This window comes from Prunus persica, chromosome G7 (assembly GCF_000346465.2).
Source record: "Prunus persica cultivar Lovell chromosome G7, Prunus_persica_NCBIv2, whole genome shotgun sequence".
NCBI lineage: Eukaryota > Viridiplantae > Streptophyta > Magnoliopsida > Rosales > Rosaceae > Prunus > Prunus persica.
The window spans coordinates 12,639,691-12,666,701 of record NC_034015.1 but is presented as its reverse complement, the minus strand read 5'-3'; the positions used below and the strand labels follow the sequence as shown (position 1 = coordinate 12,666,701).

Below are 27,011 nucleotides of genomic sequence, written 5' to 3'. Positions count from 1 at the left end.
TATGAGTGTAACCACTCATTATATGTTGTATTTTATTGAGTCAATTTTTTAATGTGAGACTTTATATTCTTCAACAAAAAAATAAAAACAAAAAAGTGGGTTTCAATGGTCGTTCAAGTGACCATTTTTCGATCATGATTGGTTGCAATGTTAACCATGTTTTGTAGATCCGCTATTTCTAAATCTAATTGTATCAATGGTGAAGGATGGTGAGGTACAATGGTGAAGGTCATGGATCACTTGAAGTGTGTGAGAATATAAAATGAATAGTTGTCCTATATTGAAAATTTAAGAAACGTTACATAGAATTATAAAAAATTCAACTATTCCCTTTATTGTTAATTTATTTTGGTGTGAAATCTCGAGTTCATTCATGCTATCATAGCATTTTGTCTAGTAAGTAGACCTCTTTTTTTTTTCCTATTGTTTGGTAATGAAATTATGATTCACAATAAGTTTCTTCTCTTTTTTCCCTTGTTGTCTTGCTAAAGATATAATTTTTAAATTAAAAAAAAAAGAATCTAGCCGTTATTGGTTACTCGGTTAATTTATAGTTTTTACCATCTCTAGTAATGAGTGCAAATCATAGTGAATGAAACCAACCGGTCCCCCTCCCTCCCTCAGTAACTTTCATAATGAAGCACAATACTTTAGTAACTTTCAATCAGATATAATTAGGTTGACTTAACAAAATTATTCACCTCCTCTCTCTCTCTCTCTCTCTCTCTCACATTAACAAGATCAACGTACTTCACATGCAAATCAAACGGCCCATATTTCCTCCACGTGCCATAAAACCCAAGAGAGACCATTGTATTGGTCAAAACAAATGGGATGTGGGCAGTGGCAACAACCCAAATGGCCAAGTATACGAATGGAGTGAGAAGGCATTACCAAATAGCCCCCACACCCATCGCCTTTTGTCGGCAAGCAGGCAAAGCAGAATTTAAATTGGCACGAGCCATAAAGAAAAAAGGAAAAATTATTATGTCGTGTTTTCTTTTTTCTACATAGAGAAAGTCAAAGGGCGGGTTTGGAAACTCCTAATGCATCTTTGCCCAAAATTTTGTATTTATTTGCATGTGCATTTCACCTTGTGCAATTTTAATTTAGCCCCTTAACCCCACCATCCCCTCCATAATTAATGACTTGGTAAAGTTCATCAAACTTGAGCCTTTCAATAGCTTGGAAAAGTCTTCATCTTCATCTTCCTCTCTCTCTCTCTCTCTCTCTCTCTCTCTCTCTCTCTCTCTCTCTCTCTCTACTCTCTCTCAACGCTCATATTACCCGTGTTTTGACTTTCTCATTTTGAAAATCTCTCTTTCCTCCCCATCTCCACATATATATAAATAAAAACTCAACCCCTTTCTCATAACCTCATAAACTTATTCAAACCATTTCACAACTATATCAAACACCTTCATCATCAAATCAATCATCAAACACTCTACACACAAAACCTCCTTTAATTCTTTTGATCCCTGTTCATAATCCTCAGTAAAACCTTCTTAGTTTTGATTTCCACCAGTTTTTTCCCTTCTGCGTTTTCGCTCTTTTTCCATCAATGGATCAAGAAATTGATGTTCCTTCATTTTTCATCTGCCCTATTTCTCTGGAAATCATGAAAGACCCCGTCACAATTACAACCGGGATAACCTACGACCGGGAGAGCATCGAGAAATGGCTATTCTTGAGCAAGAACAACACCTGCCCCGTCACCAAACAAGTGGTTTCGGACTCTGACATCACCCCAAACCACACTCTCCGCCGGCTGCTCCAAGCTTGGTGCACCCTGAACGCTTCTCACGGCATCGAGCGGATCCCTACTCCGAAGCCGCCTGTCAACAAAACCCAGATCGCCAAGCTCTTCAGAGAAGCCAAAAAGTCTCCACAGTGCCTGTCGAGATGCCTTGGAGAGATCCGGTCCATGGCGTCCCACAGTGAAGCCAACAAGAGAAGCATCAAAGCCGCCGGCGCAAGCGAGTTCTTGTCTTCCATGATCATCAACAACGTCAGAAACAACAACAATTTTGAAAGCGAAGAAGCTTTGAGCATCCTCTACAACCTCAATCTCAGCGAAGACGCACTCAAAACACTTGTAGGCAAAGAAGGGGAGTTTATCGACGCCTTGATCAAGCTCATGCAACGTGGAAGCTACGAGTCTCGAGCTTATGCAGTGATGTTATTCAGATCAATGTTCGAGGTGGCTGACGACCCAATGAAGATGACAAACTTAAGACCTGAATTCTTCATCGAAGTCGTTCAGGTCTTGAATGATCAGATCTCACAGCAGGCCTCAAAAGCCACATTGCAGCTGCTCATCAAGCTCTGCCCTTGGGGACGAAACCGAATCAAGGCCGTCGAAGCCGGGGCAGTTAATGTCTTGATCGAGCTTCTCCTTGATACATCTGCAGACAGGAGGACCTTGGAAATGACACTGATGGTTCTTGACATGATATGCGCGTGCGCAGAAGGCCGCGCAGACCTGCTGAACCACGGGGCAGGACTCGCGGTGATTTCGAAGAAGATAATGAGAGTTTCGAAGGTGGGGAGCGAGAGGGCTGTGAGGATTTTGTTCTCCATTTGCAAGTTCTCGGCGACCCCGAGTGTTTTGCAGGAGATGATGCAACTGGGTGTTGTAGCAAAGCTGTGCTTGGTGCTTCAAGTGGACAGTGGGAGCAAGACCAAGGAGAAGGCCAGAGAGATCTTGAAATTGCATGCAAGGACATGGAAGAACTCTACTTGTATACCAAGCAGTTTGGTTTCTTCTTATCCTTCATAGAGATTGAGAAAGAAGTGTTGCTTTCTCTATATATTTTCAGTAATTTTCCATTTTTGTGTACATTATTGGATGGTTGTTATGATAAAAATATATATACAGATTAACGGGCAAGTCCCTTAAATGTTTGATCACATTCGCATGGATTTTGTTCTGTTTTGGTTCTTGGTCTAATTGGTCCTTCTGAAGTTAATTGCTCGATATAGATTTGGACTGAGATTACATATATTTTCCAGATCATTTCATTGTTCTGGAATTTGAGTCGTTTATGAGAAATCGAAATCTTTTGCTTTCTTTTTAATTTGTGGTCAGAGAAATCCAAAGATTAGTGTTAATAAGCCCATACTTTTAGCAGTTTCTGGGTCACCTTGTTCATGCAAATTGATTGAGAACTGGTCCAGCACCAGCAGCACCAGCACCTACTAGCTATAGACCTAGACTTTCTCCCTCAAAAAAGCCAGCCAGCCACAGAAAATAGTCATATCTTCGTTGCAAGTGTGTTATACAATTTAATTTGCCCATCTTTGTGGACCGAATTCTATATTATGTACTTTCTATATACCTAATACGACAGATAAACAATGGGATTATTAATTCTTTTTAGTTACAGCTTTCCATTTCAGCAAAACAAGTACAACATTTTGTATTTGACTTTGCATTATAATTAAAGATTTATGTTGCTGATTCTATGATGTGATTACTACTTGTACACGTATATATAACGGTGTACGTTTTGTTCAAGTTAAATACACCTTGTAAATTTATTCATATTTATTATTATATTATAAAATATAAATTCATAGTCTATCTCATACAGCATCTTGGTCAAGAGTGCAATAATAATGCTAAGACATTAGACGCATGATGTGATGTATCTGCAAAATCCAGAAGGGCCTTCTACCTTCTAGTATATAAAAGAGAAGAGAGGGGAAACTTCCCCCCTCCATCTAGTAAAATCAAATTGCGGCTGGGACCTTATTGCAGCACATGCTGTGTGCGGCGCCGATAAAGAAATTTCCCTTTATCGCAACTCACCTTCCTCTGGGAAAAGCAATGGTAGTGGACAATTATTTACCCTCACATTTTCTTCTTCCTTTTTTCCTTTCTTAATTTCTTTCTACTTTCGGTATTGTGCTTCTTTGAAAAAAATTTCACTTTCCTTGTTTCTTTTGTGTAGTTTCACACTCATGAGTCCCAATCTGATTATTTAATTCAATCCTCCAAACTTATCGAACCTGATCATAAATGGATCGGATCGGTTAATTAGCTAGGGTAGGGTGGATTGGAATTTTGAACACACATGTATGTGTGAACCAATACATTTCCCTTTCCCAAAACCTCTAAGTACGTACCTTGTTTATTCTGCAAAACAAAATGCTAATGATACCGGTACCTATATTCATTGGAATGAATGTGGACCGTATATTTGGTTCCATACGCACGGGACGTGGAAAACATTTTGCCAGCTCGGACTTTGACTTACATGATTCATGAGATGTTGGAAACTGGTTTATTGCAGTTTATGCTGAGTTGTAAAGCGCACACACAGGTGGGAAAGGCATGAAGTGTTATATACGTTCCAATTTTATCAATTTGCGATTATTGTTATATGCGTGTCACGTAAATTCTACAAATATTATGATTGAGAATATGTAAGAATCATGTCCATATACCTTTTTCCACAAACACAAAAGCAAAAGTGTCACGAATTTTATGGCCAAAGAAGCAAACATGTGGTGCAAATTCGTTATTTACTATGTGAGATTCAACTCTCAAGAAAATGAACACCACTCCACCACCCCCTCCCCTAGTCAACTCATAATTTCAGCATAAATCCCCTCCAATCCCGAGCCTCCACGTGTACGGTACAGATTTCACAATGGTTACCTGGCTCTGTATCGTCGGATGATATCTGATCCAAAGTTGGTCCGACATTTTTAATGTGATATCATGAATATGATGGGCAACCATGCTGTCTCCTCCGTATCGTATTTTTTTTCAAATTGGATATCCAATAACTTGATCGGGTCGTAGTCAGTCTCAGCAGCAGTCAGCATTAGCAGCTTGCAATTGCATCCATGGAAGCAAATCAATTTTCACGTCGTTCACCAAGATCATATGATCGATTACGTGGTAGATGAGCAACCTGTAACGTTTGGCATGAAAACTAATATAATAATAAGTTACATGCATTTGATTTTGACTAGGTGATGTTTTTAATTTTCTATATTGATTCATTACACTATTCATTGAGGAGCTTTGCTATGATTAGTTGCCCAAATAAATATCAACCATTCATTTTTTGTGGATCTTCAACACTAGGGAGTCGTCAATTTGTACATATAAAAAATTAGGTCACGTAGTATTACCAGTCCCCCCGAATTAAACATAGAGAGTATCGACATACGTGGTCATTCTACTTCCACCAGCCTCACCACAACAAGTGGATTTTGAGTTTCTTGCGGTCTGTTTGGTTACATCTCTTAATAGTTTTTTGTGGCAATGACCGGGTTATAGAGCTAGGGGATTTGCAGCATTTTGTATTCATAACCTGCAGTTTTTTAATTGATAATTAACTTGATAATGTAATTAATAAGATAGATTTGGAATTAAGGGACCACTAATCTTTTTATTATTGATCAATATATGATTTGATCAAACTTTGCAGGCACTTTATACTAGATGTTTGTCGGCTGGAAGATGATTTGTGGAAGTTAGTTATATATATCTTGGATCATGGGCGTTTCTGGGATCATGTGTTGCACTAAATTTCATGTAATCCCCCCAAAATCTCTAACCTAAACCTTGCCAACCTCCACTAATACACTCATCAATAATAAAATAGATTATTCAGGGACTTGTTCCAAGAAATTTTCAAACCTGGGCAATGCATGGTTTTCAGCCCCACAAGATGTGCTTCCAATGAATTTGACATTTTCATATTCTTTGCTTTTTAATCCAAGTGACAATTATAAACGGCACAACAAGTAGACTGACTACTTTTCCCTCCCTCCCTTGGAACCACGAAACCATGCATCCTTTGAAAACCGGCAGAGGCACCACTTGGACTCTATCAATCTTTACAGTCCTTGATCTTGACCAAATATTATTATAAGTAATTTGCATTAATAGGGAGGGTTTTGACACTAATTTTTCCTCCTTGGGGATTCAATGAGTGGTTAAGCAGCTTCATGGTACATCAATTAGAAAATCTTAACTGCCAAATCTCGAAGCAGAAAGACCAAGAAAATGAAAGAGTTCCGGGAGAGAATTTCTATGGTTAATTTATGTTAGATGAATGGTCTATATATAAGCCTACTTAAGCTTGATTAACAGAAGCTTCTACGAGACTAATTAATAAAAGCTTCGAGCTTTATAAAAGAAGCTTCCATGGATTCGGAAAAGGAAAATATACCCTAGAGTAGGAAACTGGCTACAAAATCATCTCTGCGACTGTCTGTGTGTGTGTGTGTGAGAGAGAGAGAGAGAGAGAGAGAGAGAAATACCTCAATCTTTAGTGTGTTCTCTACTCACTAAATCCAGAAGGGCAGATGGGGTTTTGAATGAAACGCATACACGAATTTCGTACCGCCTTGTAGATAGAATTAACAAAAATTACAAAGGAAAAATAAGTAATAGCTAGGAGCATAATTATAGATATTATTACATGGTGATTTTTAATTTCCAATCTATTCGATCTATACATATATATAACTAATTATATTCATAGTATATGAAAGAAAGATAACAAATTAAGAAAAGAACATCAATCTTGACATCAAGTCCTGGAGAAAGTTTCATTACATGGCAAATCAAATGGGCTCCAACAACTACCAATTAAGAGGTTTGGATCATGAGCTTCTGGCCTTCCACCTAGTAGTGGTGTAGCAGCTTGCATAGTATGACTTGCATGAGCCATCATTTGAGAAGTAGACCACAATGCCTCCTCTTGGCCTACTGGCAATATTGGTGGCAACCCAAAATCACTTGCATCTTGAATTTGATGATGATGCTTCTCATGATGATGAATTAATGGGTCCAATCCACCAAAGTACATGAGTTCATTGGTGCTACAATTTTCAGTGTGGCATCCAAGTGACCCAACAAGACCATTTTGATGATCTTCCGTTAATTGAATGCTACTAATGTTGCCTCCTGAGCTTGCATTGTTCATGTTCAATGCCATGCTTGAAAAATCTAGTGCAGCTGGATCGAATTCACTAGGTAATTCTGGCAGCTGATGATCAGATCCAGTGCTATTCGAATTGTCTGGCTTTTGGTTCAAGAAATTTGCATAAACAAGTGCAAGATCAATACTTGAACCATCTTGACTTACTGAGGAGCTTGTGGAATCACCCAATGAGTTGTTCACATTGCTGCCAAATGAATTGTGAACAGTACCCCCATAACTACCCAAATTACTAGTACTCTTATTAGATTGATGAACATGACCTTCTGTGCCTGTGGCAGTGGTGGATAGCCTTAAGGACTTGGACCCTCTTCTGTTTTTCCGGCAGCCGCCTCCTACCGGGACGTTTCTGAGGGACCCACCCTTGGTCCAGTACCTCCTACAGCCCTTGCAGAAGTACCTTGGTTGAGTTAAGCTATAGTTGTTGTAGTAACAAAACTTGGTGTTGGAACAACCACACCGGGGACAATTTGGAGTTATCTGATGATGATCATCGTTTGGCTTCCATCCTGCTCTCTCCATCACCAATTGTGACCCAAGTCCGCATAGGCTTCATCAAAATCTCCCACACACCCTACTCTCTCTTGCAGAGTTGCACAGAGAGAGAGAGAGAGAGAGAGAGAGAGAGAGAGAGAGAGAATGCTCAGTTGGGCTGTATATGTAAATGTAATAGTACTTTCAATACACTTATATGGGATAGAGTATAATTAAGAAAGAAGTGTATAGTACACCACCCCCGTGCACATTGCATTCTAGCAGTGAGTGTGTTGAAATATTCTCTCACATCGATAATGTAATAGTGTGATTTTACCAAATATAATTATTGCCTTCCGTTTTACTCCGATCAATTGATTTGAATTAGATACTCTGAAGTCTATTAAAATATTGTAGCAGTTTCAATAAGAGATTAAGTCACGCCACACATGATGTTGTGTGTTGAGAGTTTTTCCCACACTAGAAATGAGAATTCTTCTATCATCTTCACCGATTACTAGTTTGTTTCAAGTACTTGAGTCATTTCTCTTTACTTACATATTAATATCACATATACAAAAATAATTCATTAAACGCACACATACAAGAAAAAAAAAAGTTTATACATACGTATTAAACAGTAACTTGCTTTGAGTTGGTATCTAATTGTATTGTAGAGTAGGGATGAAGTTTTTGTGATAGAAATGTTGACTGTTGATGCAGCCCGTACGTGCACATGAGGTTTTGGTGGCGTTAAGGACGTTAGGGTAGGGTTAGGGTATGATTGTGTGTCACAGGCCCGTAGGCTAATAGAGGGTGTCGGTGTTGGCCACACGTAGCACAAGGATATTAGTGCGATTTTCATGACTTGTGAGGGCGAAGCAGGACGCAAAAGCCTCGGAATGGTAATTACTAATTTCAGGTTCCTTTCAGGAGCAGACAGCCTCCCTTGATTATTAATTATTAATTATATCATTCAATTAAATAATCTGAAGTGCTTGGTTGGTTATGTCCTCCATTTACCCATGCAATGCAATGCAAACCCCTCGTTAAAAGGGCATTCAAATTCCTCATGAACTATGGCAGCATGTACGAACGAGACCTGTTGGTCTATTTTCAAGTTTTGTTCGTCATTTTTTTTGTTTATGATTTTTGGGCTCATCTTTGTAAGGAGGAAAATCCGTTGATTCACTCTTTTATCTCTTTTATACGAGAGAATCATGTTTGTCAAGATTCTATAAGGGCGATGTATGCTACAATGGGGATGTAGCCTACATTTCTACCCTCTCCGATCCTGTTCTCATCATGCGATGATCGACGATCTTCTAACAATCCAAACTATTACCTGACTGCGTAGAGAAACCTAGGTTCGGACTAAACGTTTAATTATTACATTGTTAATCAAACGGCTAAGCAGTTTTTGCAGGAATTGATCCTTGAAGGATGATCTCGAAAATGAAGAGCTAGCAACCCTTGTATTTAGTATCGCTGGCATCTGTTCTCAAGGCCTAGAATTTCTTGAAGTAGGAATGTCTCCTGGGCGGTGGGTAGTTAACTTCTACATACTCGGAGAGGATCTCTTGGATCATGGGCTTCTTGGATCCCAAGCTTGGGAGTTTTATATTAGTCGTCCTAGATAGAAGACGATCATGCAGAAAAACACATGATGAAAAGACAATTTGGAAGGAAACCAATACAAGTTTGTCAAGCATTTTAGTGACTGCAAAAAGCAAATCTCTCATAACCAAAAACACAGCGCCAAAAACTTGTATTGGTTTAAAACAAAATACGCTATTGAGAGAAGAAAAAATATACAAAGGAGACATGAGGAACATAATGAGGAAGAAAATGAGGCATTACAGAATAAATACACCTTCGACCTACAGATTAAACACATTTGCAGCTAATTACCGCGGCCAGAAATTACATTAACAAAAAGCAATATTAACACTTTTTTTTACAATTCAATATTACACTAAAAAGATGGAAAGAATATTAATATACACATTTTAGAGTACATTATCAATACAAAATTTCAGGGGACAAACAAATTAAATGAATGATCAAAGGTTTAACTCCTGCAAACATATGCATTGGGGATGCAAGACTTCGATCATCAATTTATAGGTCCAAGTCATTCCGTTATAGCTGGCCCAACTTCTCCTGTAAAATCACAAAAACCAGCAAAATCCAGTGGGTTAGAATAGCAGCCTCCCACATTATATCATAAATGTTTCTAAACCTTGCAACAAGGCCAGTTCTTTGAAGAACTAGCAGGCTGCAACGCGTAAAAGAACATATACCTGAAGCATCTGCATTAACTTTGGATGCTGCTCCAAAAGCTGACAAAGTTTATCTCGGTCACTCAATAAAGACTGCCATGAAAGGAAAACAAATAATTAGAACGGACCAAGGCCATACCAATCAAATACATCTGAAAGCTTTTGTCAGAAAGTAGAAGGTCCAGATGGCGGAGCTTCTCCAAAAACATCTTTCATAGAAGTTTCTTTTGAAAGGTCTATTTGAAGAAGCTCAAAAATTGATGTTTTCCACTGATGCATTTTTGCATCTTAGATGGCCAGAGGATCTTTTAAAATTGAAAGTCAAATCCAAAAATCATAAAATGTCTTTTCGGTCTGCAAAGGATCCTAAGTAACAAATACCTGAATAGCTTCTGGAGACTTGAAGTATTCATGTAAGGACATTCCCGGATCTTGTTGCTGTTGGGATGAAGCATCCCCTGATTGATGCATTGCTTGCAGTTGAGAATGGTCAACTTGCTGTTGCTGCTGTACATGAACAAACTCTTGTTGTTGGGATTGATAGTAGGCATGCATAGGTGAAACCTGTGGCTGTTGCAGAATCTGCAGTGGATGATGCATTTGAACTTGGCTCTGCAAAGATACACCTTGTTCCAACTGTTGTGAAGCTTGTAAAGGTGGCCTAAGATGTTGGGGTGGTTGCGGAGGGCGTGGAAGCTGTGGGGGTTGCAGTGGCTGCAACTGAGCAAGGGAATGAATTGCCTGAGGAATAGATAGATTCTGCAAAATACTTGCGTTGTCGCCTTGCAGCTGAGTTGGTAAGCTTCCATAAAGACTCATAGAATTAGAACCTGGCCTGAAAACCATGTGTGGCACTAAGGAAGGTGGCGAATAGGTATTTACTCTGGCCCCTGAAGCAGAAAGACCACCTAACCGAGCATCATTTGAGGGTGCAGTAGAGCTCTGAGGAAGTTCAGTTGCTCCCACACTTGTCTGGTTATATACTGAAGACTGCGAAATAGTTCTATTGGACGTTAAATTATATGGACTAGAAGAAAAAGGGGGTGGTGTAGGAGGAAGTGGGGGTGGTGGCCTGGCGGCCCCATTGGGAGAAGAGACGGAATTTCTTGAAGATGTAGAACCATTATTGAATGCAGAAAGATAATCTGAACGAATCTGCAATGACAAACAATCAAGAGATTACATAATTGCAGATAAACCAACAAGAGACAGCTGAATGAGAAATGTGAAGAAAATTGCTTATAAAACTTACCTGGAAGGCTGTTGGAAGCTGCTGCTGTACATCAGTCAGAGAGTTCACAAAAGGGGATGATTGACTTGGAACTGACTCAGATGTCTGAGATATCACAGCTGTTGAAGGAGGAGGCATGGGAGGTAAAGGAGGTTGATTTGGAAGAAATCTCTGGTCATAAAATCCTGGAGATCCAGAAGCTACAGGCGCATTACCAGCATGTTGTGGACTACTCTTTGGAAAGAAATTTTGTGGAGTCATCCTAGAATCAACTGGTAATTGTACCGAAGATGCTGAAGAATTATTATAAGCAAAAACAGGGAATCTGGGACTATTTGCTGCTGTTGCAGAATCAAAACCACTAGAAGTCCTGAGTAGTGTAGCATTCTTTGGGTCATCAGAATGCTCATAGTACTTTTTATCTGAAGTAACACTAGGTTCTCGAGTCAATGGAATTTCAGGGCGCGAAACTGACATCCTGGAAGAAAATTCACTTTGTGTGTTCTCATCCATATTAGATGCTGAGGGCGTGGCCAAGTCATGAATATCACTCTCTGTCTCTGCAACAATAGAGTGGGGAGAACTTTGCTCAACAACGACAGGAGCAGGCTGCTGCAGATTATCATCCGGCTGAGGAAAGGGCAATTTGTCATCAGGTTCAGACTCCTCACCGTCAAATACTATGTCAATTCCATGAAGATCATCATCAAGATCCGCTTTCAATTGTTTAGGTCTGTTGAACTTCTCCGTAGCTGTATCGTTCACAGGAGTCGCACTCTTCACCTGTACTGCTGCATCCCCAACTACAGGTGACACTGGATTCTGGCGTTCCCTTTGCCTGGCCATAAATTCATCCACATGAATTGACGGAGGTCTCCCACCAGTAGATCCCACTCGCTGTACTGCTATTACATTAGAGTTAGAAACACCATCATTTCTTTCTCTCGCAACATAGTCATCAACATGCATGGAAGGAGGTCTGCTGGTATTTGGTTTGCGCTGCCTAAAGGTATCCCTACGAGTAGGGCCAGACGAGGCAGTAGTTGAACCCAATCCTCGTGAAAACACATTTTGATTTGGGGTCTCAGCCGGAGAATTTTCTCCTCTAGCACGCCTATTTGGGCCATCAAGTGATGGCATTTTCCTCTTAACAGAAAGATTTGATTGTGACAATCTATCTGGTAATGTTTCAGGACACTCCCACTGAAATTTGTCTCCTAGTGCTCCTTGGTAAAGATAATCGTCAGCCATTTCAGCACCACCATCTGACATTATATGGATCTTTGAAGAAACTATAATATTTAGTGGCAGAGGAACAAAATCACTAGAAAATACATCATCCAGCTTCAATGAAGAACTAGGTTTTTGCAACAGCAGTATTAATGATTTCACAGATTCTAAAACCTGTGCATTGATGACGACGATGTCAGATATTATGCAAACAATTTGGGAGACTGCAAAATTTCTATGAAAGAATGAATCAGTATCAGTTATACCTGACATAGAGGGGTTTGAGTATCAGAGTCAGCTACATGGTCAGCGGCTATGGTCTTCAGCATAGAGGTCAATTCACGAATGTAGCTTATGTTTGCATGAGGAACACTATCTTCTTCACCTATATCATCAGGAATGCCAAACAGGAATTTCACCGCAACAACCCTATCTGGATTCAATCTAATACAGAAGCAAACCATAAGTCTAACCAGTGATGTGGACACTTAAGGTAAGGGTTAAGAAAAATGCAGATATGGAACAGAAGAAATCACAGCCAAAATGTATTAAGGCACATCCACATAGAGAGATCCAAGGAACCAATAAAACGTTACTTCAGAACTCAAGGACACAGAGGTACAACCTATGGCACAGATCCTGTTCAAGTAAGGTGGCAGACTCGTAATGAAAAGTTACTTCAGGTAATGAATAAAATAAATTTTAAGATATAATGGTTCTAGAATAAGCTAGGTTTACATAAGAAAATAACATTATAAAGAAACCCAAAGTAAAAGCATATTGGCAGCCAGTACCACAAGCAATATAATTGAAAGAGACTTGCACGATTTCAAATTCTTAAAGCTAGCTAGTCCAGGATAGCCACTACTCCTAGTTCCAATGAATGCTCTTGTTGCATGACTAAACTCAAAAAACCATGTTGAATGGTAAAACAATTCACCAATGCTTCGCGCGAACCCTGAGATGATTAGTGAAAATAAGGCCCGTGAGATTATCTAGCACCATCTAGCCTCAGTGCGCAAAAACATACTCCAAAAACAAAAACACAACTCTCTTTAAGGAACAGTCATCTTTTATAGTTCTGAAGTACGGCAAGTATTTGAAACTATAAAATAAACTGCAATGAATATCCAATTTTATTTTTTTTTACAAAAGACCAAATATCCAATAATTATAAAATCAATCAAAGGAAAAAAGGATGACAATGTTCAACAACTAAAACATATAACAAGTCTAAACTAAAAACATAATTTGGCTAGATCAACAAAATAACCAATAAGGCAAGAGAAGTCACCTTTCCCCATCAAGGCAGAAGCTGAAAGATCCCATAGACAATGCATTGACAGCCTCGATTGTATAACTTGACAAACCATCTTTTGAGTCAACTGATCTTAACAAGTTTTTGCAGCAACATAACAATGGGGGACTCTTTCTCCATTCATATTCATTAGGAAGACTATAATTGCCATTGCCATCCTTTTCACGATCATCAACAACAGAGGAGACACAATCAAAAGTGGCTGCTAAAGCTCTTCGACCTTCACTACAATAACCCAATTCTTTAAAAGCAGTAAGACACGCAAGTAATTCTTTTCCAACCGGTAGAACCTGGTAAATGAGAGTACGCTCAGTTAGAATAAACTAAGCAAATAAGGAGTTCCAAATCTTTTACTGGTTGCTTTCATCTGGTATGGGTTTCGGGTGATTTTGGTTGCATCTTTAGGATAAAAAGGATAAAAATAAAACTTTTACCCCCTCTAGATAGAAGTGATCTGAATGAACGTTTTATAAGGTGAAGTTAGTTTAGTCACTTTCCACATTAATAATTCCACAAAGACGTAAAATCATCAGAAGGAAGTTCCAAAAACTAATATATCTTCAATGCTCAATTTACATGCGTCAGAATGTGGAGCATTTAACTAGTTTGTGCTCAAGCAAATTTCTTATTTTTACCTTTTTGGACCCACCGCCTCAACCGCCACACTCCAAAAGATAATGATAATAATAAATAACAATAATCCCTGGTGAAGGTGCAATTCAATCTAGTCCTTGGTGAATTTACCAACACCTTTGTACTCAAGTGCATTTCATATGCCGAAATTAGCTCCTAGAGAACTATCACAGTAATAACTAACATACTCTAATCGAACTAGAGATACAACATAGGAAGGAGCAAATTACCTGAAAAAATCTGAGGAGATATTTTAAAATGATTGTGCAATCTTCAGTACTCAAATTTTCAAATTTGTGCCTATTAAACCAGTGAACTAGTTCAGCATACACAAGTTGTATCATCTCAATTAAAAGGAATAAATAAAGAAATAAATATGCATCTTATCTACTCACAGATCATTTTCCCCAGCATGGTGTAGAGATGCTTGAGAAGTAAAAATCAGTGAGAAGGACTTGAACACAGGGAGGGACCAATTAAGCAAACCGAATTCAAATTTAGCTGAACTTCTACCATCTAGAATCTCTACTCTATCTGTATCCGTGGCAGCTAAACACCTATCCAGCACTCTAGTTAGCATCTGAATCACACCCTCCTTTAACAATAGTGCCTGGGGAAGGAGAAATCAAAATTAAGTAAAATCCCATGCTTCTTTACTAGACAAAAGGATGGAGGGGAACAAAATAAACCAGAAAAAGAAAATGGAAACCTTGGCACGTGGATGCTCCAATAAGCTAGCAAGGAAATCAAGATATCTATAAACCTGAAGAGAGAGAGAGAGAGAGAGAGAGAGAGAGAGAGAGAGAGAGAGAGAGAGAGACAAAGAAAGATTAAACATTTAGGTTTACCAAATTAGACAAACTATAAAACTTCAACAGTGGCCACAAACTTGCCTTATAAGCATCCACATCTGATGGAGAAGAAAAGTCATAAGCATGATCAAGAATCCATGAGAATATGGGCCGCAGAAGTATTGAACAACTTTCAGCTTTTTGGCAAGCAATACGAATAATAAAGACTCGAAGCATGTCTTGAATGACCACCAATGCCTGTTTAAAGTGATCTCATTAGTAATGCAAGATGACACTGGCTGCAAGTATTTATTGAGAATAGTTGCACTGCCTACTCTTCTCTCGGTAGTTCGAACAAGAAAAGAAAAGTAAAATAGCAGTTAACTTCATTTAAAGACATCACATACAGAGATAGCATAATGTTGGATAATCTGGGCAACTTTGTCAAGATGCGGCATCAACTGGCTAAGAAGCTTCTCCAGGTGCACAGGATGCAAATACCAATTGACCTCTCTCTCCTTCTGAGGACCCAAAACAGTCCCAACGGACAACTTTCTAAGGGCACTCAACAAGGGCATCCCATTTTTCCAAAGCCATACCCCTTCTTCCGGAAATAAATCATTCTTCCATTACAACAAGGAAAGAGAAAACATGAAGAAAAAGGTTAAAACATGTTAGATACATCATATGGCAGTCCACAAAGGTTGCAAGTAGAACAAATCTGATGATGTAGGCAAAGTATGCCACATTTACCAACTCAATAATCAAAAAGTATCAGAAACGATAAACTACAAGTGATTTCAGAGACAGGCCAGCAGCCCACTACTAATTGGTCCAACATTGATAGTTGGACCAACTTAACCACTTGTTAGCACAACAGGAGTGAGGTTTTTATCGCAAAAGGCATCGGTGTTACTAGTAATGGAACCACTTGCCCCCTCAAGTGGGACCACCACAGAGTGGGCTACATGTGCAGCTGATTCCACATTGGTCATTAATCTTTTTTTTAAGGGTAGTTCGCGCTCAGTAAATTGAGCTCAGCACGTGAATACCATGTACTCAGTACAGACCCAGTAATTCGGGCCCAGTCAATCATCCCGCTTTGATACGATGTAGAATTCTCTAGAGATATAGGAATGAAGCTATGTATTCTTCTCCCTTAGGAAGATTTAAATAATACACAGCTAGTTACAAATAAGGAAGGAAATAAAGGCTAAAAGTTAACTCCTGTGAATGACCCTAAAATTATGCTAAATACAACTAATCAGCAGCTAATCTATACAATCAAATATACATAAATCAACAAAAATAGCAATTTAGACAAGACGTCAGCAGTCAAGTACTTGTATAAACTAGATTTATAAAAATAAAATAAATAAATAAACATGTTGAAGTGGCCATTGTAGAATTATAAGGGGCTGGCACGCTGAATCACTGATGTCTTTCATAATCCTGCTCGAGGAAAACCTTAGCTAGCTTTAAGTCAAGCTCCTTATAAAATATACTTGAATCTCTCACTAGCTCACTTATGAAGAAAGTTCTACGTGATAATCCCAAAAAAAAAAGGAGGAGATCTAGCATACCAGAAGACAAAGCAAACTGCATGTTTCCTTTGGACCCAAGGCCAGCAAGGAAGTAACTTGAACATTAGCAAGGAGGGAGTCGAAAAGGCCAGGAGTCCAGCCATAGACTGGCCAACAAGCAAGCGCGGACACAAGAAGATGACAGATAGCTCCAAAACCGAGCGCAGAATCAGGATGAGGAGAAGATAAGTCTGCTGCACATGCAGCTAATTTCGGACTACAATTGAATAAATTCAGTCAAATTTCATATCAATAAAACTAGCACGTCTATGGAAGAAGAAAACAAGGATGACATACCTTACTTCTCGGTGCAATCGTAGAAGGACATTCAATAATTTGGTATTTCTGTGCTGCTCTTGTACTTCCTACAGACAGCAGTCAAAGGACCACATTTTAACAGACAGCTGATGAAAGCATACATTCTACAAATACAACCATTGCTAAAGCCCCAAATGACCTCCAAATTAAAAGATCGTGTCTAGTTCACACAATCCCCAGATCTAAAAACAGAAAGATTGTTGAACCATCAAACATTCCCTTTTTACTACCAAGTCATGGGTAGGATGAAATGAAAATTCCATGTAATAGTTTGTTAATTGTGATTATCTAAAGGACTCTAGTCCAAGAATCCTTTCTCCAAATTTAGTTAGATTCATGGCCAATACTGGATATATCCTACAGCTATTACATAATCTAAACAATTGCCTGTAGTTTCATTATCCAAACACAGCTATCCCATGACCTACATAGAAGGACAAACTTTCCCTCTTTTCTACAACTCGTGGGTAGAATGAAATAAAAATGCCATTTGACAGTTTGTTAATCATATGATCATCCATCAAATATGGATTCTGTGAGCATCAAGATTAGATTGTAATCATTTTACAAACACAACTTTGCTGCAGTATCAAATGCCGCTCTCGTTCAAATAAAACTTCCATAAAAACTCAATTGTATATACACTAGGAACTAAATGAAGCAAACCTGCAATTTCTGCAATAAATTGATCAACAACACAAGTGTAGGAACCACAAGATCAACTAAACTTTGCTCACGATTTCGTTCCGACAGTAAATCTGATGTAGAATTGCATTCCGTGCCCTCATCAACAAGGTAATCTGCTCAAGACAAAACAAAAAAGCAATTTTTCCAAAATTCAGAAATAAAATGGACCTTCTAAAATATCAGAATACTGTACAATATGAAATTCCTAAAACTGTACACAGTGGTAGTGAGAAACAAGTGTGCACGATAGCATGCCACCTACTAGGTACAATGGAAAAGAGGTTTAAACTTTATGATCTATGGAAGATATACTATACTGAGCACAAGCAGACCTGGTAAAGTATACTAAGAATTCCAGCATAAATTTACTACACAGGTTTTGTTCTCTCTACAGTAGAAGGCCTGGGAATGTTCTAAAAGTTGCTATCTCTAGTGATGTAACCTTTTTATGGGTATTACTGTTGAAATTTTTGGGTTTATAGTTTATACATACAAATCAATCTATGAAAGCAACTATTTCCAAATCACGTACCATAGCTGTTCGAGGACCTCTCAAGCATGAACCTACAATTGACCAGAACTGCATAGATTATTGCTATAACACCTTCATCATATAGAGTAGCAGCAACAGTCTACATCAAGAAAACAACAATGAGCAAGATAAAAGTGCATTCTAATGATAAATTAGAACAATAGATGACTACATACTGAGTTCTCTGAAATGAATGCTAAAATGCGAAATGCTGTTGTCAACTGTGCTACTGAAGAGTCACGAAGAATCACACCATCAAAACTCTTGTCAGAAATAAACTTTCCAAGATTTTCCATAACATTAGCATCAGAACCACCGGAAGAATCTCCAATAACATTCTCTACATCTGCCAAATCTGACACTAGTGGGATGGTTGAAGTCAAGTGGGCGTCTCCTCCGGAAGCTAATACAGCAGCATACCGTATAAGACCTGTAGCCCCATTTTTATGATATATTACACCAGCATCTATCCATTCCAACAGCCGTGTGGGGGCATCTTTCCTATTCGACCCTGGAGAAGAGGAATGTAAAGCCCTATGGAGCTCCACAACATGTCCAATCCAAGATCCAAGAGAAGATGCAGTTGAATCAGAAACAATAACTTCAAAAATCTCAGCAGCTGAGTGAAATATTGCAATATTTAGTGGCGAGGCTCCTGAAATGCAGAATTTTATTTGAGTAAATGCATAACTAAAAGGTATAATTGCAAAATTTCAGATTTAGACAAAGGGCAAGTGCACAACCACTATTTTTAGCAACTGGCTCTTGTTCCTTGGCAGAATGTAATGCTTCAATCAAAATTTTAACAGCCTACAAAATAGTTAATCATTTGTCAATAAGCTGAAGCATGTATCCATAAAATATAATCTAACAATAAGAATATCAAGAACACATACAGAAAGATTGTCAGATACCAAATATATAGAATTAGCTACTTGTAAAGGCACCATACAGACCTACATTTGTAATTAATTATAAGTCTATACTAAACAAAAATTGCCCTACATTAATGCTGCCTAGGTTAGGTGGTAAACCCTCTTTGGCATGGTACCAGAGGCCTAAGTTCAAAAACTGCACCAGCCAATGAACATCTAACCATACCAGTAAAACAAAACAAACTTCAAACCATTTAATGTGATACATATGAGAAATTTTGAATCCAATATAAAGCTTAGCAAATTACTTACCAAATGAATATGAATAATACTAAGACAAGTTCCACATGCATGCAAAAGGTTGTATTTTAGTTTTTTATTCAAGGATGTAACAGAAGAGATTTGAATTTTAGAGTTAAGTCAGTTTAAATTGGTTGGAAGAACCAAAAGTTCTCTAGATACAATCTTTTTAAACGGATTCGGATTTGAAATTGCCAAGAGACAAATTAGTTGTAATCCATATACTAGTGATTTTGTTGATCCAGAAAACTTATTTTTCTTCACTTTCTTCCAATGCAAACCAAATGATAAGTTTTGTTAAACTTCCATTGCAGCAATTTATGCATAAAATACCAACCAACATCCCCAGATTTGAAATCTTCCAATCCAATTCTACCTGCATCTCAAGCATTAAACAGAAACTACTTCTATGGTCATGCATTGTATATCAAATATGGTTTTCAGATAGCACATTCATCAATTCAATACCTCTGGAAAATATCCCAAAGCCAATAGTGCCTGTCGTCCACAGTCAGACCTGCAAATCATAACAGAAAAGTGGTTATGACCATTAATATTGTATTAATAGTCCACAATCAACAAAAGAAATTCAGTTTCACCTTGCAAGAGCACATAGTTCCCACAACACCCATAAAAATTCTTCTGAGTTTGGGGATGCAGTAAGCAAACGGTCTATGGCATTAACCTGCACCAAAGCCTTAGAAAATTGGTATTTTGGCTGAAGGTATGCAATAAAGATTGAAAAACCAACAGGAGCCAAAGGAACTAACCACCCTCAAATGGGTCCCAACAATCATTCCAACTTCCTGTGGTGCACAAAAGAATCCTTTGGATATTGAAACAGACGCATATCGAAGAGGAAGACACGCATCCTTATTCACATTATTAGCACCCCTTAGGGCATGTATTATTGTTGCAGAAAGTTCAGGGTGATGTAGGAGGAAAATTAGGCCTGAATAAAATAACATGGAATGTCATTAACAATGATCTGGATCTGATAAATATAACAAGGTTGATAATAACAGAGCATTAAAAATACCTGAGCGACAAAATAGAAGGGAAAGTAGTATGGCCCCAATTGATGATGCAATATCCACAAATACGTCCATAGCACGTCCCACTTCTGAACGCAATATGGATGATGACAATATTGCAACTGATAGAGGTAGAAATCCCCTCTCCTGATAACAAGATATTTCAAATATTAAGCGCAAAAGAAAAATGTTAAAATATCAATTGCAACATAAATTTCAATACATAGAATTAAACGAGAAAGAAGTGCCAAATTATTCTGATTACACACTCCCCCAAAGGGACAAAACACAACAATCAAAATACCGAGGCACCAACCCAACCCAAGAACTCCCATCATCTACTCCAGCGGAAAACGATTTTTGATAAAAATTGGCATTGAAATTTTGAAACCATACAGTGAGGTTCTGCTGAAAATATATGCAAATTTAAGTGGGACACTACTAAAAACCATTAACATTTTTGGTAGGAGAGTGCCAAAAAAGTTGATTCAGTGAGGTCTTACCAAACGTAAATGTATTATTCAACACCTACCTACCGAGTGTTCCTCAATTATTCGCTTCTAGTGCACCGAATGAAAACACAAAAATGAAGAACTAAAAATCCAAAAAAAATTAATGAACTTTTTAAATTATCAGCCCATACTTCATTTGGAGGCTATGAAGAGCATATTTAATGTTTCATTCGTCAAAAATAATTATTTTTTTCATCAAATTGTGAGATTTTGAACCTCTAATGAGCTTGTTAGGGTTCACTTTGTTTCAACAATGGAAGATGAGTGTGAGAGTGAGTATGTGAGTTTGAAGAAAATGATGGGTGAACTATGAGTTATCAAATGCGGGATTTGGGGGGCGTCATCAAAAAACAAATTTCAATTTAAAAGATTCTTTGGCCTCAATAGTCATTTGGGATCGTTTGAATTTTTTTTGGAGGAAAAAGGAGGGGAGTGGTGCTGGGTTATTGTGTGGTAATGGCTGTTTTTTGGGTAGTGTGGGGGGAAATAAATAGGAGAATTTTTTAGGACTCTAATGGGGATGAGACTGACCAACTATGGGATAGGATTCGTTTTTTGGCATCCTTGTGGGCTTATACGTCCCCAGAATTTAAGGAAATAGATTTTAGATTCATTTTATTGAACTGGAATACTGGAATGCTGTAATTTTGTAGCGTTGCCGTTTTTGCTTGTTGTGCTTGTTTTTCTTGTGGCTGTCTTGGCCACGTTTGCGGTTGTTCTTTTTGTTGCTTTGCAATTAAATATCGTTTCTTTCCAACAACAACAAAAAGTCATTTCATGTTACTCTCTCTCTCTCTCTCTATCTCTTCCCTCTTCCGGGTTCGTGCAGGCCTTCAGGAACCTTATGTTCATTGGCATATAATAAGTAAACCACTAAACTCAACTAAGTCTTGGGAGTTAGGTTCTTCAACATGGACTCTCCTCTACTGCTCAGATCTATCCAAAGCCATACTCTCCATTGCACCCCTACTAACATATACTTAGTCTCCTTTCTTCTACCTATCTATTTGGTCTACCAATGTTATGAAGAGCTTAATTTTTAATCTTAACACAGTTGGTCCCAAGCCTAAACAAAGGAGGGTTGCACTAAGTTGACAGCCAGCATAAAATTTTACCACATCCCATTAATATTTCCTTAAAAGATACATAGACTTTCACTCTTTTTAAAAGAATAACAAAAATAATAATAATAATAATAAAGGTCATGGCAATTCAGGATATAGTAACAATCGAGCAGTAACGGGATGAACATCAAAGAGATTACACAAAATATAATGGAAACGCAACACATGCAGGAGGGGTAAGAAAGAACAAAGAAGGAAATTTACCTTGAGAAGATCCAGCAAATGCAAGTCGATATCCCAATTTGAGAAACAACAATTTGATGCAGTAATCAGGTTATTGGATGCTTTATATGACAGCACACCTTCTGTTTGACCAAGAATCAATGATTTGGTTGCACGGGCAACTGGAGAAGGATCTTCAATTGGACCACGTGAATTTATCAATTTCTGCATTAATACTTGTCAATAAATATGAACTAAAAACTAAAATGCAATTTTGGTGTGACACCTAAAGTGGAAAAAAAAATATATATATATATATATATATAAAGGTTCCATATATATATATATATATATATATATAAAGGTTCCATATATAACTGAAAACAAAAGCAACAAAGATGACAACTGACCAACAGCTTTTTAAGTTGTGACTTTGCACAGATAAGCATGTCCAAAGTATCACTTGTGACCCTACCAACAGTAGAGAGACCTCCCAATACCGACAAAACTGCACACTGCAAAGAATGGAATTACCATAAGAAACCACCTAGTTTAGGTCACAGGACCACACGTGAAACCACAAACAATGTCACCAAATTGGTAGTATACCTCGAATCTTGAAGCAACCTCATAAAATCTTAAGCGATGAAGGACATAAGTTGCACAAGAAGCAACATCATGACGCTGTTTTTGCAATAACAGATTCAACAATTTACTATAACCATCACTGACACCAGATAGCTTGTTTTCATCTTCACGTGGCCACCAACCTAAAAATCCTTCACACCCGAAAGAATGTTGAGTAGCCTTCTCAACAACTCCAAGTAGCAGCAATGTAGTAGCGGTAGAAATCTGCTCATCACGACAAAAAACATGTACAAGCTGCTCCATTCCCCCACCACTCACAAAGTGAAAGCAGCTCTCTCTTCCAGAGCACAAAAGAAGAGCTACACTCAACCCCAGCATGACATTTGTATTCTGAAATTCAAGATACAATATTAGAAATGAATCACATTCAATACACATACAGGAAGACAGGAGGAGGGAGGGAGGGAGGGAGGGAGAGATAGAGAGATAGAGACAGAGACAGAGCACATGTCTTTGTTTCTATCTGTTGTAGTTTCAATCTGTGAAATAGTATACAAGTGATGGAAATTATAATTTAATCACCTGTGGAAGTTGGTGATGTCCATCACTTACAAAGTCCCTATTAAAACAAAAGTACTGACTTAACACATCCACCAACTGTTTGGAATTTACTAAATCAGCCTGAGACTCAAAAAGTCCACTGTCTGCCAATGATTCACCTAATGCATTCCTCGATTCTTGTTTATACACTTTATAGAGCTCAATAAGCTCTGTTCTTGCCTCACTAAGAACATTGTTCAACTCTTCACAATCACTGGATCTTCCCCAAGAGCAGGTAACATAAGAAGTGGCAGCTGATACTACAGTGCTGACAATGTTATGCAATGCATCCCCTAGATTGGGCAACTCACAAACCTTCAACATCAGTTGTAATAATTGATTAGCTTCAACAGATATATCTGATGCCGCAACAGGTAGACATAGAGTACTCAAAGCTGATATGGAATCCTCAATTGTCAGATTAGTTGAATGTAAAGCCAGAGGGAGGTCTTCAAGCTTTCCCACAGCCGAGCTAACAAGATTAGTTATAGAGCTATCATCAAATTCAATGTTGAATTGCCCCAGATCTTCTGCTGTGTTTCCATATATTACTAAACTCAGACTGCGGTAGCTGCCCCTTACAACCAGATGATTAGTTACAACAGCCTGCAGACAAATAATGACTCCTGTGAGAATAGCCAACAGAACAAATAAACGGTGTGTGTCTGTGTACATATGCACATAAATATATAAAGAACTATAGCATTAGATAAGGAAGCGGTCCATCAACATTAACAACTAGGCTCACCTATTCCTAGCTTGCTAAATTCTGATATTTTAGTATAACGCAAGTGTAGAAACTTATCCTCCACAAAGAAGTATGTTATATATAAAAATTGGAAAGGAGATTAAGAAATGAGATAAGACAAGGTATACTGAGCACTGACATCTAAACATAGATAGGGCTTTCTCAGATAGCTCCTCACTTGAGCTCTAAAATAGTCTAGACGTAAGTGCATTAAAGTGTTCACCTTAAAATTGTTAAGAAGCAGAAATATGCAGAATCCAAGAGGAAACATAATCGGGTGTAATATGATAATTACCTCTACTTCTAGCACATTTGATGAAGAAGGAGAATAAAGGAAAGGCTGACAGAGGCGCCTGAACTTTGTCTCCCCCTCACATTGAACAAATACCTCCAAAGCAAATGAAGGAGGTGAAGTCGCCCTGCAAACAACAATAGCACTTCAGAAAATCAATACCAATGCAACATCTATCATGCATCATCTGACATTAAAAGCAAACAAAATTAATACCAAGAGTTCAAATCCAATTTAGCATTTTGAGTAGTAAAAGCCCCAGTATAATTAATACCAAGAGAAATTTTATTTTTAAAAGTCAGAAAGATTACAAATATAATATCCAGCACTGGACAAGAAGTCCACCATCTAAACTAAGTGATCTTTAAACCACCAGTTTCATTCTATTTTTCATACAACTTGTAACTAACACAGAAAACACATTCCAATGATTGATTGAGAAATTGAGACTCCCTCCCCAGTCCCCCAAAGGCCTCTACATACTTGTAAAGTCCAGGACAACAAAGATCTTTTGGTCTGCGTGCGTGGGAGCAGCTCAATAAATTTATCAACAAAACCCTCACTCTATGATCTATTCCCCAATGCCGACACCTCTTAATCCATCTTTTCTTCAAAAATTCTAGCATCCCTTTCAAGCCAAACCGCCCAAAAAGTAGTCAATACACAAAACTTCCCCAAAATAATGACCCAACTCATCTTCCCTCGTGAAAGATACCGTGCCACAATCTAAATGCAAACAAGCAATGGCGAAATAAATGGACAAAATCCTCTGCTCCTAGTTTGCACATAATACACCATGAGAGTGAAAGACATATATTAGGCATCCTGCAGTCAACATTACCATAAGTGTTGACTCTCCCATGAGTGATTTTTCAAACAAGCACTGTTGTACCTTACTCCGTATTGTAGTGTTCCAAATCATTTGGGTTGGGTTGAAAAAGGGTAAACACAGTTCGTCAACCAACCAATTGAAATACGATTTGGAAGTTTTAACCTGACCTGATGAAATAAAGTATATTTGTAACTGCACTAATGTAAGCCTTGTGGAATTTCTACCTTTTAACCGACATGACACTTATCTATGAAAACTTCACCACTTCACATAAAACACTAACCCTCAAAAACAACTGTAAGTGATACCAACGACCAGGATACAAAATGCACTATGTAGATTAACAGTGTAAAACATAAATAACCACCATGCCACGTATTCATTAGAATTGTGCCAATTTTGTCTTTAACTAAAAATCAGATAGAAGCCTCAAGAATAATTCACCAACTGACCCGGCTGTGGTATTTACCACTCCTAAAGGAAACTAACCAGATGGAGCTAAAGATGTGATATTTATAACAGGCTTAAGTGAATGCCGAATATAATGGCCTGCATGGTAATGTTCAGGCCTAAGCTACATGATCTTTATCATAATGTTCTAAAATTCACAAACAAAAGTAAAGGAAAGCTGAAACAATTGCAAAATTAGTAATGCCACTTACCCAAGAAGTGTTACTGCTTGAGAAGCAAACGACACGTTCTGTTCAAGAAACTCGCAAGCAGTGATGACGATGGGCTCAGCAAACAATACCTAGCAACGAAAATCCACTTCGAATGAGTAACATTCAACTAAAAATTTAGCAATTCATACAAAGTAAGATTTACTAATAAATCAAAATTCGTAAATTAATTACAACATAGGCATTAAATTAACCGCGAAAGCAACTGAAAGTTGAAAATTTGTGAGAGAGTAACCTCGTCGACGTATTCGTCGAGATGGGGGTGAACGAAGGTTTGGGCGAACAATACACAAGGCTCGGGCCGGCCCATTCTGTGAATTTCTGGTGCTAAAATCGACGTCGCCAAGAAAACATGGACTTCGGTCTCGTCGATTTGAATTCTAGGGTTTAGGAGGTTCTCTGGAACTAAGGTAAACGCTTTAAGGGGTTTTTCAAGTTTCTTTCTTTGCAAAGAAGGGGGGTTTTTCAGGCTTGTCACAGTGTCACCAAGCTGACAGAGAGAGAGAAAATAGGTCTGACCAAAAAGAAAATGAATCAAACAGAAAATAGGGAGGAAAAGGAAGGGGTTTTATGACTTTTTCGCGTTTTGTATTGCGGTATTTTTTTGGTAAACCTATTTGAATTAGGGTTGGAGTTCTTGAATAGTTTGATTTTAATTATTTTAATTATTGGTGGGATTGGGAGCAAAAGCCCTAAACGACAAATAAACAAAAAGAAATTAGCCCAATGGGCTTTAACAAGTGGCTTTTGGCCTAGTAAATCAAATTTTATGCTTAGATTTGGGATGCAATTGATTTGTTTCTGCAACTCCTAATTTACTAATTTTCCCTCAGTTCCAGAAAAAAAAATTGTGATTGAGTTAAATAGCTACAAAAAAATTGGAAAATGAAACAAATTTGTACAAGTTACATCATTCATGATAATTTAGTGAAAATTTATTTCAGGTTAGAATTAAAGTAATTAAAACAAGGCTAATATTTCTTTAGTGAATAATTAGTATTTATATATTTTATTAATTTCATAAATTACTTCATAAATAGCAATTCATTCTTTTAAATTATTTTATGGACTTTGTTATTTATTTATTTTTATAGAAATTTGATTTTTTTTAGTTTAGTATTTGCAATTAAATAATATCTTAGCTTATTTAATTATATTAATTATTCTTTATTTAATGAATAATTTGTATTTCAGTATTTTAATTATTTTTAATTTTG

The 27,011-nt window shown here is 37.8% G+C and overlaps 3 protein-coding genes across 4 annotated transcripts; 1 reads left to right on the top strand and 2 right to left on the bottom strand.

Moving 5' to 3' along the window:
• LOC18771530 (E3 ubiquitin-protein ligase PUB23) lies at positions 1,264-2,953 on the top strand. The gene has a single exon (XM_007204363.2). The coding sequence runs from the start codon at positions 1,565-1,567 to the stop codon at positions 2,780-2,782; it is 1,218 nt and encodes a 405-aa protein (XP_007204425.1). The 5' UTR covers positions 1,264-1,564; the 3' UTR covers positions 2,783-2,953.
• Positions 6,499-7,490, bottom strand: LOC18771857 (dof zinc finger protein DOF3.5). The gene has a single exon (XM_020569175.1). It carries the CDS (start codon positions 7,488-7,490, stop codon positions 6,558-6,560), a length of 933 nt encoding a protein of 310 aa, XP_020424764.1. The 3' UTR covers positions 6,499-6,557.
• On the bottom strand, positions 9,330-26,434 carry LOC18771672. 2 transcript variants are annotated; one of them, XM_020568062.1, is made up of 28 exons: positions 26,030-26,434; positions 25,777-25,865; positions 24,286-24,409; positions 23,225-23,848; positions 22,664-23,032; positions 22,465-22,569; positions 22,097-22,279; positions 20,262-20,403; positions 19,993-20,174; positions 19,822-19,907; positions 19,691-19,739; positions 18,791-18,857; positions 18,224-18,702; positions 18,048-18,147; positions 17,495-17,628; positions 16,808-16,875; positions 16,511-16,727; positions 15,335-15,550; positions 15,030-15,185; positions 14,846-14,899; positions 14,532-14,746; positions 14,367-14,436; positions 13,480-13,793; positions 12,452-12,629; positions 10,977-12,359; positions 10,106-10,879; positions 9,746-9,817; positions 9,330-9,605 (listed from the first exon to the last, which is right to left on the bottom strand). In XM_020568062.1, exons 1-28 carry the CDS (start codon positions 26,102-26,104, stop codon positions 9,585-9,587), a joined length of 6,546 nt encoding a protein of 2,181 aa, XP_020423651.1. In that variant the 5' UTR covers positions 26,105-26,434; the 3' UTR covers positions 9,330-9,584. The 2 variants fall into 2 exon arrangements, with proteins under 2 accessions (XP_020423651.1, XP_020423652.1); XM_020568063.1 differs by having other exon boundaries at positions 18,794-18,857.